This window comes from Callithrix jacchus, chromosome 9, assembly GCF_049354715.1.
Source record: "Callithrix jacchus isolate 240 chromosome 9, calJac240_pri, whole genome shotgun sequence".
NCBI lineage: Eukaryota > Metazoa > Chordata > Mammalia > Primates > Cebidae > Callithrix > Callithrix jacchus.
Window position 1 is genome coordinate 83,164,135 of NC_133510.1, and position 12,034 is coordinate 83,176,168.

General features: G+C 33.9%; 1 protein-coding gene across 1 annotated transcript in view; it reads left to right on the top strand.

Moving 5' to 3' along the window:
* The window catches only part of PTPRQ (protein tyrosine phosphatase receptor type Q), a 233,478-nt gene that overhangs the window by 1,032 nt on the left and 220,412 nt on the right, over positions 1–12,034 (top strand). Inside the window, exons 2-6 of the mRNA XM_035257125.3 lie at positions 47–212; positions 1,230–1,487; positions 9,623–9,783; positions 10,582–10,693; positions 11,340–11,566. Coding sequence (XP_035113016.3) covers positions 11,474–11,566 — 93 coding nt within the window. The 5' untranslated portion in view covers positions 47–212; positions 1,230–1,487; positions 9,623–9,783; positions 10,582–10,693; positions 11,340–11,473. The remainder of the gene's footprint in view (positions 1–46; positions 213–1,229; positions 1,488–9,622; positions 9,784–10,581; positions 10,694–11,339; positions 11,567–12,034) is intronic.

Below are 12,034 nucleotides of genomic sequence, written 5' to 3' on the forward strand. Positions count from 1 at the left end.
AATGCTTTTTAAACTTTGGAATAAATTTACCTTTCTCTTTCTCTAGATATCCTACTGCCTGCCACCCAGAAAGGAAAAGCTGATTAAGGTCATTGTTCATGGCAACAAAGCCAAAGTAAAAAATTTGACTCTGGGTATATGCTACATGTTTCAAGTGAAGACTGTTGAAAGCCAAGATTACAGTGTATCTGTAATGAAAAAAGTGCCTACAAGTAAGGAAAGATCATAAATAGTATAGTTTTATAGTTCTGTAGCACTTGAAAGTGTCTTGACTAAACATGATTATAGTTGTTTTAAGACATAAAAGCTGATAAATGATTATGATCTGTGATTAAGAGAACTCAAAAAATATGGAAAATTTAAAAAGTATTTGTATATCTAAATATATTGAGAGCTACACAGAGTTTAAAAAAAAATCTGAAGCCAAAGTATGCATATATGTGTTTATGTACATATTGTCATATATGTTACATACATGGAATGCATATGTGTACACATGTATATATATTATGCCATAATAATAAGAAAACACAATTCATTTTCTACTGACCTGAGGGTTGTTTAACAGAGTACTTCTATTTTCTCTTTCCCGAAGTTTGTAAATTTATTGTAAATTGGTTTTGTAATGTTTTTGGGTACACTGAAATAATAATATTAGTTATCAACAGTTCTCGTGAAAATTTGCGAGGTTGCCTCTCTGTGGAGACTACATGGTAATGCAAGTAGCAACATTAGTTCCATTGATGAACAGATTGAAAATTCAGCAATATAGGAATGGTAAAAACTTTGATGTAACAAGAAGAGCCGCATTTGGAAGTGCCCTTATTCCTAGCCCTCGCTCCCTCTCTAACTTATTCTCTTTCATAGTCATTCAGCATCTAGCTATCTGCTTGGTGGTAGCTAACACGATTCTGATTATGTCATATAAGGATATGTATGGCTACAAGCTCTCAAGAGGCACAAATCTAAAGGAATGACTTTATTACGAGTCATTTATGATTGACTAAGGAAAGATATCTGGGAACTAGGGAGAATATTGTTGCTCTACTTAGATTAAAACCCATACGTAATGTCTTATTTCTCTGTTTGCAGAGATAAACATATAGAATGTTATATGTGAGTAAATTAAAGGACTGTTACATAGATATTTAAATTATAATATTAATTATTGTTTTCTTTTACAAATAGATGTGTAATTTCTATTTACTTATAATTTACCTTTTCATTAGAACTATCTAGGATTTATGGCTTAACCTTGAAAGCTGCATATACTTCTTCATATTTTATGTGGAACACAACAGAGACCAACTTTACTCATTATAAGGTTTATATATCAGACAGAACATTTGCAAAAGATTATCTTATTTTGGAAATGGTGACTGAACACACAGTTACAGATGTGACTCCTCGTGGAATATATAACATCACAGTATACAGAATAAGAGACAAACTCGGAGGATCTGTCACATTTACCAGGGTTGTTGCAGGTATGCAAATTCTATTTGGTGTTTAAGATATTCACATTTCTGTTACATATTGTATTGTTCAAGATAAAATTTCAATAGAGTTTTTTGAAATTTGAAAACTTACACTCTATAGACGATTTCAGAGGATAAAAGTACTCATTTTTGTGGGCTGTTCTACAGACATTTTTTTTCAAGATGAAGTATCACTCTTGTTGTCCAGGCTGGAGTGCAATGACACGATCTCGGCTCACTGCAACCTCTGCCTCCTGGATTCAAGTGATTCTCCTGTCTCAGGCTCCTGAGCAGCTGAGATTACAGGTGCACACTATGACACCTGGCTAATTTTTGTATTTTTAGTAAAGATGGGGTTTCACCATGTTGGTCAGGCTGGTATTGAATTCCTGACCTCAGGTGATTCATCCGCTTCAGCCTTCCAAAGTGCTGGGATTACAGGCATGAGCCACTGCACCTGACCTGTTCTGCAGATTTTTGAGATAACATAAACATTATCTGACACACAGTAATCAGTAAATGAAGTTAATATTATATTCAGTTTCACATTGAGTTAGAGATAGCTAGTGGAATTATGTGGTATATTTGGGGATCATCTATTCTCCTAAAAATTTGTTCTTTGTCTTTGACATTCTAATATGTGTTATACACATGAAAAAGCACAGTCTTGTGATATCCACAGGATAGTAAAGAATACAAGCATGGAAACACATGTAATATAAGTCAATGTGACAGGTTAAGCAATGGATGTCCAAAGTTATTGTGGTTAAACAGAAGAGAAAAAGATTAGCTCTATAGCCTCAATGGAGAAAGCTCTTTGGGGCTCATAACATCTGTAAAAGGATTAGGAATTTGCTAATCATATTGAGAGCATATAGGGTCCATGGAAAGGAGGACTCACAGAGGTAGGGAACAGCCCATGCAAAATTATGGATGTGTAAATGAATGTGGTATATTTTTAGAACTATAAGCAATTCAATATTGAAATAGTTTGTTGTTTTTTTTAATATATAAAGAGAATAAAATGCTATCCTGAATAATTTAGAGAGTAATTTTTAAATTCAAGGAAAGCTGTGAAGCATATGAATATTTTAAATTTTTCAAAAAAGAACAAGATTGCAAGAGTAGCACATGGGAATTATTCTTAAGTGATCTTTGAGGCGATGGATTAGACAAACGACCCAAAGATCCCAGACATGTGGTGATAACTCAGGGTATGGGTATTTATTATTTGACTGTCAACACTTTCTTAGTTTCCTGTTTTTGCTATAGCAAATTATCACGAGATAGTGGCTTAAAACAACTCAATTTTATTATCTCAGTTCTGGTCATAAGTCCAACGTACTTCTCTCTGGTTGAATCAAGTTACTAGTAGGGCTGTGTTTCTTTTTATAGGCTCTAGGAGAGAATAATTTTCTTGCTTATTCAAGTAGTTTACAGAATTCAATTCTTTGTGGTTGTAGAATGAGGTAATTATTTCCATGGTGGCTGTTAGCTGACAGTTGTTTCCAGTTTTTAGATGCTGCCTCATTCCTTGATTTGTGATCCTTTTCTGCCTTCAACAAAGGAGGTTGACTGACTGCCACTCAGGCTTCAAATTCCCTGTCTTTCCCCACATCATATGTGACTCTTCTGCCTTCCATTTTTACTTTTTTTGGCTGGCATGGTGAGATTGGGCCTACCTGGATAATCCAGGTTGATCTCTGTTTGTGTTTTATAATCTTAATTCCATCTGCAAAGTGCCTTTTGCCATGTAACACAACATAGTCACAGTCCCAGGGTTTAGCATTTGGGCATCTTTTGTGGGGTTGGGCATTGTTCTGCTTAACACGTATGCTGTTATTCTCCTAAATGTGATATATATGTGATAATGCAAAATAAGGAATGAGTTTAGAATTCATATGCCAGCTTTACTCCAGAATTTGACACTGATTAGCTGAGTACTCCTGGGTAAATTACCTCATGTCTTCGGGTATCAAGTTTCTGAGAAATTTAAATTAGATGACCTCTGAGATTCTTTTTGGCTCTTAAATATTCTATTAACACTTTACACATTTTTGTTCTATTTATACAGATAATCTGTGACTTACAATGCTTTAACTTATGATTTTTCTACTTTACAATGATGCAACACAATATGTATTCAGTAGACTCCTCAATTTACATTGGCGTTACATCTGATAAACCCATCATAAGTGGAAAATATATCTATTTTGATGGGGATATAACCCCATTGTAAGTTGGAGAACATTTGTCTATATTAAATAGATATTATACATCTCACCTATTCCTAAAAAGCAAATATGTTAAATCAAGTGTCAAATGTCTTTTTCTATAAGGTATTATGAAAGGTAAAGTATATGATCAAACACATTAAAATGGGACCCATTCTAGAAGTTTCAGTCTGTGGCAGGATTTCTCAACCTCACCACTATTGACATTTTAGGCTGAGTGATTCTCTGTTGTGAGGATATGTCTTGTTAATTGTAGGATGTTTAGCAGCATCCCTGGCCTCAACTCACTAGATGCTGGTAGGATCCTCCCAGTTGAGCCAATCAAAAATTTTTTTAGAAAATTGCAACACAAATGCCCATTGACGATAGACTGGACAAGGAAAATGTGGCACATATACACCATAGAATACTATGCAGCCATAAAAAATGATGAGTTCGTGTCCTTTGTAGGGACATGGATAAATTGGAAACCATCATTCTCAGCAAACTGACACAAGAACAGAAAATCAAACACCACATGTTCTCACTCATAGGTAGGTGTTGAACAATAAGAACACAGGGACAGGAGCATCACACACTGGGGTATTCTTGTGGGGAGCAAAGGGGGGACATCAGATGGGTGGGGAGGTTGGGGAGGGATAACATGGGGATAAATGCCAGATGTAGGTGATGGGGGGGATGGAGGCAGCAAACCACATTGCCATGTGTGTACCTATGCAACAAGCCTGCATGATCTGCACATGTACCCAGAACCTAAAGTACAACTAAGAAAAAAAGTCTAAAAAAGAAAAAAAAACAAAAACAAAAAAAGAAAATTGCTACAGGCCCCCAAAATTTTGTTAGAAAATTGTTACAGGTCCTCCAAATTACAACTAGTGGTAAACGCAGATATATTTGGTTAGATACAAAGATCAAATAGATCATTGAGCAAAGATTGAAGGAAAAATATAAAAAATTATTTTGTTTATACACAGGCACAGGAAAGAGTATGGTTAGTGTGATGGCAGGATTTGCTCACTTAGAGAAAATTTTGTCAGAAGAAAAAGTGACCAAGGTGGTATCAGTATCAGGAAAGTTTCATAAAAGATACAGAATATTTGTTTTCATTTTACTTAAAGAGCACTTATGAAGTAGTAAGAACTTGATGTTCTGGTTTCCTAGTGTGGTTTAGGTGTTGGTTTTGAGAGATAATAGGTAAGTAATTGAAGTCCCTGATAGAGTAGCACACTGACTTGAGAGATGAGTATAATAAAAGGAAATGGGAAAAGACGATAATCCAAGTTCCCTGGTGGAGGTCTCCAGAACAGAAAAACAATTTGCTGTTTTAGTTTTTATGAAGAAAAGAGTGGTGGTGATGGAGCAATACTTGGGGATCCATTTTAAGCAAAGCACTGACTGAGTAGATATGAGGAAGGGGCTAAGCTAAAAAATAACAAACAGGTTAACAAAATGGCTTGACTAAGAGATGACCAGGGGTTTTAGAGAAAAATCGTGGAAAGAGCAATAGACTATTAAGCATAGCTTACATTTAGTACTTATTTCTTACTGTGTTCAAGGCAGTCTTCTAAGCACTTCACATGTATTATTTTATTCTCACAACAACGTGAGAGGTGTTATTATCTCCATGTAGATGAGGCCAGTGAGGTACAAATATGTTAACTATTTCACCTAAAGTCTTGTTTATATGGCAGAGTTGGGATTTGAACCCAGTAATCCAACTCTAGGATCCGTGCCCAGTGTCTGTGCTAAAAATACATTTTTATGCCCTGGTGGCATCCAGTATAATGCTGACTTTTTGGAGGAAGTTTATTTTATTTGTAATTTATTTGTAGCCTATTTCTAAAATATGAGAAAGCTACAGGCACTTGGTAAGTATATATTGTCCTGGCATTGGACATACTTAGACTGAATCCCTTAAACCTAAATTAGAGGTCACTTTAAATAATAATCTTAGACTTGAAAGAATATTATAGATCACCCAATTTTGTAATTGAATCTATTCTAAAATATTAATTCATTCATTTAGGATTTTAAAAGCTGCTGTTATTTGTAAGCCACTGTGTGAAAGTTAGAGGAGCACACAGTTACCACTGTGATTAAAATTTGAAGACTTTGTCCCTGGGTCCAAATTCTGCCTCTACCATTTACCTGTTAGCTATGAGACTTGGTGGAGCTACTTAAATTCTTTCTTCTTCAGTTTTCTCATTTTTAAATGTTGATAGTAGTATTTACAGTGTTGTTGTAAGTGCTACATAAAACAATATATGAAAGTGCTGAGCACAGTGTGTAGTATATCCTAAACTTACTCGGATTTACTTCTTTTTATTTTGTATGTCTGCTGCTTGAATATCTCATTATCTGTCATAATATATATTATGTCCAACCTATAATTTAATCACAGAAAAATTAAAATGTGAGATTCCAAACTTATCAGATACAATGTTAGTGCAGAGAAAATATAAAGATAACGATGGTGATAAAGCTTTTAAAGTCTTAGCATTTTATTTAAAAATATCTGCCCACTGTAGTCTTGCTTCCTTGATACAATTTTGATAGGTCTGAATCTTTTTGAATGTTCTGAGAAATGTAAGATTTTGTATATATTGGATGTCTTCCCAACTCTATTAAGCTATTTTGTGTGTAGACACAACCATGGGAACATATTTCTCAGCTTCTCAAAAGAAAATTTAGGTGAACTCACTGAAATGCCTAAGGAAATTTTAGGTAAATTCACTGAAATGCCAAAGGAAAATTTAAGAGATGCTATAGTGAGAACTGTTGTCTAACATGTGGTGATTAGCAGCATGTGACTATTTAACCTGGGAACATGCTGAGTCCAAATTCAGAGGTACTGTAAGTTTAAAGTATATGTGAAATTTCAAAGAGTTACTATGAAAAAATTAATGTAACAACCTCAATAATTTTATGGTAATTACATGGTAATAATTCTTTTGATATATTGGGTTAAATAAAATACATTATTACAATTCTTACATGTTCCTTTTTACTTTTTTAAATGTGGCTACTAGAAAATTCAAAATTACATTGTGGACTTACTTTATGGTTTTATTGCACAGTGGTGCTTTAGAGAATTACAAAATATATTAGCATATCTGAGGCTTCAAAATACCCTGCAATAAAGAAAGCTGCTTAAGAAGAACTTATTTGACAAAGTGTTTTGATTACAGAACATCTATTAAGCTCTAATGATACAGGGTTCTGAGGATTAATTTTTAGAAAATTCCTGTCTGGAAGAAACATCTAATTAAACCTAGAATTCTTTTTGCTAGCCCTAATTAAATTGAATATGAAGTAATTTTTTTTCTTCTTAAAACTCCAAACATTTTCACTTCATGATGTGATTTTTATTGGTTAGTAAGAATTAGGTCGAGAACAGTATTTTTGTTTTTTAGTTTCCTATGTTTTGAGAGATTAAATTCCATGGAAAATAAATTATGTATTTATTATGGAGTCTGTTTTCAGTTAATTGAATCTTCTAGCTCTTAACCAGAAAGCTGCACTCTTCCATAATGATTTAAGCATTGCTGTGGCTCCTCTACCTTTTTCTGAACCAAGCTTCCCTCCTTTTGGCCCCCACTACCATGATTTTTTACTAATTAGCTTCCTACTGCCATTTTTACCTCACTCCAATTTATATACCACATTTCGAAATTATATTTTTCAAAAAAAGCAAGCCCTGATGCTTTATGCTTTCCTGCTTAAACTTCTTCAGCAGCTTCCCATTAAATTTAGGTAACAAAAACCTTAAAATCTCTAGTATGACCTACATGATCATCAGTCTGTCCCCCTTTCTTATTTGATCCCAGGAACTCAGTCTGGCTTTCCTCGGTTACTCCAATTCTTTTTCAATTCCAGACTTCCATACAGTCTGCTATTTGGAAAGGCCTTTACCAAACTCTTGTGAAGATTTCAGGCCTTCCCTCTTGGTTAGATTGGTAATTGTCCAGACCAATATATTCTTCCTTCTTTTGGTGAGACACATGTCATTCCTAGCCAAGGGGTCATTCAGTGTATATTAAACCACAATCCAGGAAACCACATCCTGTTTTGCCACCATCCCAGTAACTAGCCCTTCACTTCTCATGTCTTCCTTTTCCTTCCAAAGTCTTATTCCATGTCTTCATTAGTTTCTTGTCTAAGACTTCATAGATGCTACTTACTTTCTGGGGTCCCCGAAGAAATAATATTAACCTTCACACAAATCAGTAAATGTGAGTAGTAGTTGGTTAGACTGATCAGTCATGGTAGATTTTTGGCTATTTCAATGTAGCAGGTGAGGAAAATCAAGCTCTTTTCTCTCAATCTTGAGAATACAGAGGGCATAGGTCTGACAAAGAAATTCTACCCATCACAACCTGGGAACTTCTCTGAGCTTTTGCCTTGGGTTTATAGTAGTCCTAGAGTTACCAGAAAACTGTAGTGGACAATTTGCAGGTGATACCAAGAGAATGCTTGGAACTTTGAGAATGTTGGAGTAAACATTAATCAGCTGATATAAGCTTTGGGTATGGCGGACAATGTTATGTTATAGTCATTAGAAGAACTTTCAAAGGAGATAAAGAAAAACTATTTCAAAAACATTCTCCCTTGAAACAAACTCCCAAGAAAGTGACCTATTATGTTAACATTTCTGTTATATGCTATGTGCTCTATCAATTTTGTTAGAAAATATACATTTTATTTTCTTATATCCATTTTCAAATCATCTCTGGTGGTGGGGTTTTAAAATGATAAATGAAGTTCAAAATTAATTCCAGCCTCCTTTCTCTTAGAAAGGGTGTTAGATTGAATCTGCATCAGGTATGTTTTTACATGCTTGGCTTCATAATCTCTCTTCCTCTCCTATATTGTTTGTCTGGAATCTGCACTAAAGATAAGGCAGAGTGCAAACTTGACTCACTGGCAACCAATCAGAAGAACTTTATGTGAAAACTCCCTTCAAGGAGATGCAGGCAGCATAAACAAAATTTTTGAAAAAGTAGGAGCAAACAGAAAAATATGGTTGAAATGGCTAAAACAATTGATACTTATTTTATAACTATATTTCATTTCTGACATGAAAACTTTTCTTTAGAGAAGCATCTAACCAAATATTTATCAGATCAGCACTATAGGAAGGGAAAAAGACATTAAAATTTTAAAAGGATAAAATGAAAATATTTATCAGAAATACTCTCCCTTAAAAAAATCTGGAAGATATTGCTTATATATTTTTCCAATTATCTTCTGTTTGGTAAATTTCCAAGTAATTGGATAAATAGTTTATATTTACTTTGTTTTAAAATGATTAAAACTTTTTTTTATTGTACTTTAGGTTCTGAGGTACATGTGCAGGTCATGCAGGATTGTTGCATAGGTACATCCACGGCAATGTGGTTTGCTGCCTCCATCCCCCCCGTCACTATATCTGCCATTTCTCCCTATATTATCCCTCCCCTACCCCCTGCTGGTCCCTCCCCTAGTCCCCAAAACAGACCCCAGTGTGTGATGCTCCCCTCACTGTGTCCATGTATTCTCATTGTTCAACACCCACTTATGAGTGAGAACATGCAGTGTTTGATTTTCTGTTCTTGTGTCAGTTTGCTGAGAATAATAGTTTTAAAGCTTTCAAAAACAATCTGTTCAACCAACAGATTTTGGCATATAAGAAATATTCCAGAAACAGAAAATTAATTGTTATATTATTTCTGATAGTTACACCTAAAAACTAGATATTGTTAAACATTTACATGCCTAACATCCAAGTATTGTTAAAGATCATTTATTGTACTCAGTGATTTTTAACATGATTATTTTGGAATTAAACCCTATACTGTTGATTTTCTTTTCTATTTTTTTTGAAACTTTAGGAGAATAACTTTATTTTAAACCTCTATTTTTCAATATCAGAACCAGAACAACCTAGGAAACTTAAAGCCTTCAATATTTCCACACATTCCTTTTCTCTGCACTGAAGACTACCCTCTGGTCATGAGGAAAGATATCAAGTGGATCTTGTTCCTGACAGCGGCTTTGTTACTATCAGAGATCTTGGAGGTGGAGAATATCAGGTATAGTTTTCATTATCGTACTTGCTGAGCCTACTTGTATTTATATTTTGGTCCTAATAGAAAAGTTCTTTATGAAAACCCACTACAAAAACTTACTTCTTGTTGGGTTTTTGAAAGCCTAAGTTGAAGACAAAAACATTGATGTAGAATTGATGAGAGTAAGTTTCAGCATCGGTGGATTGTTACCTTAGCAACATCTATGCTGCTTTTTTTTAAGTTCACCCTGAACCTACAGCCAGTCATCCAAGGGTTCATGAATAGTTTAACAAAGAAAAGGCAGAGCTATTGAGTAATACGGGCTCATTAATTGTGTACTTGCCAGAAGGATCTGTCTTTAAATCATTAATGCAGGCAACATTTCTCTTTAGAGCCATCAGTGTGATTCTACTGCCTGAAAAATGTAATAAAGATGGATTTTTTGGTCATTTTTCTTTTACTTTTTATTGGGACTTCAGAGATACAGGTATTTCGTATATACTCTTTAAAAGCAAGTGTTAAGCTGTGGGCTGTAGAATTCTCAAGACTTGAATTTGTTCCTTGGGACAGTGAACTGGGATAGATAGAAATGCTGACTTAGGCAGTGACAGGGCAGTATGTTTTATACATTTTTATTTTAAAGTTATTTGTTAAGTGGTTATATAACAAATCTGTATTTTACAATAATATGAAACATTGTGATGTTATAAACAGTGCAGAGTTACATAGTGAAGTGTTAATTTTTTATAGTGTTAGATTTATTTTAGCTCTTTTGCTTTCCAGAAAGAATTTTAATGCAGTTATTTGTTTGTGGTGTTCTAGGTTGATGTTTCCAATGTTTTTCCTGGGACTAGGGATGTTATAACCTTCTCTTCAATTTCTGCTACAACATACAGCTCACCTGTTAGCAGAACAGTGACAACAAATGTAACAAGTGAGTATATGTTTTAAATTAGTTTTTAAGTAAAGCATTTGGAGTCAGTATAATTCTACTGGATGGAAATACTTATATTGGCAATATGTACATTAAATTTATGAAAACAGTGTAGAATAATTAAGGCAAAATGGAAACTTAAGAAAGTGATCTGCCTAGAACCTGCATTCTGCTGTTTCTTTGGCTTCCTTTACTTTCAAAGTGCAAAGATAATTACTCTATACTTGATTGGGAAATAGATCAGAGAGACTGTTAATGCTAACATTTAAATAATAGAGAACCATGAAATTAAACAAGCTACATTTCCTCAAGAAGGATTATTCCATTTGTAAGATTGTTCTTATTAGTTTTTCTGTGTAAGCCTTGAGTTAAGTGAATTTCTTTTAAAAATGATTTGGCATCAAAAGTGTATTTGGCATGTAGTATTTAGTAGCATTCCATTTTTTTTACATTCTTATAAAAGAATGTTTTTGGTATTTCCCATAGCATTTTTTTTTAATGGTAGCAGAGCTCTAGGGAGTATAAACTCATATTGCTCTTTGGAAACTTCAAATTTTACATTTGTAAATACTTTTATTACGTGTTTTTTTTTGTGAAAATACCATAATTATTTGAGCTTTTAACAAAATGAGTTTTTAAAAAATAGAACCAGGGCCTCCAGTCTTCCTAGCTGGGGAAAGAGTCGGATCTGCTGGGATTCTTCTGTCTTGGAATACACCACCTAATCCAAATGGAAGAATTATATCCTACATTGTCAAATATAAGGAAGTGTGTCCATGGATGCAAACAGTATATACACAAGTTAGAGCAAAGCCAGACAGTCTGGAAGTTCTTCTTACTAATCTTAATCCTGGAACGACATATGAAATTAAGGTAATTATTTTGTATATGACTACTTAGTATTGAAACATTTCATTTATTTTAAAAGCAGAAGAGGCTTTTCCTACCTTGTCAAGGCTTTACAGCTAAATACAGTCCATGACTGATGAACAATGGTCAGAGTCATGGCCTCACACCCACCTGGGGTTTTAAAACTTGGTAAAATGTTATGTCTCTTTTCATTTTAATTTTTATGTATATTTATATGTTACCTATTTTATTTTTCTATGAATATTTTTGTACTTATATATATAAACATGTGTGAATATAATATAATACTCTAGAAAATAAAAATTATGTAAAGTTAAAGAAGGAAACGTTAAATGAAAACAAGAGGCCAGGGTAGTTTGAATGTAGATATGTAAACCATAGGATGTTACACAGTTATTAAAAATTGACTTGCAAACTTTATTTTCCAACTTCCTAGGAACCAAAGTAAAAAGGGAAATAAATCTGTTATAC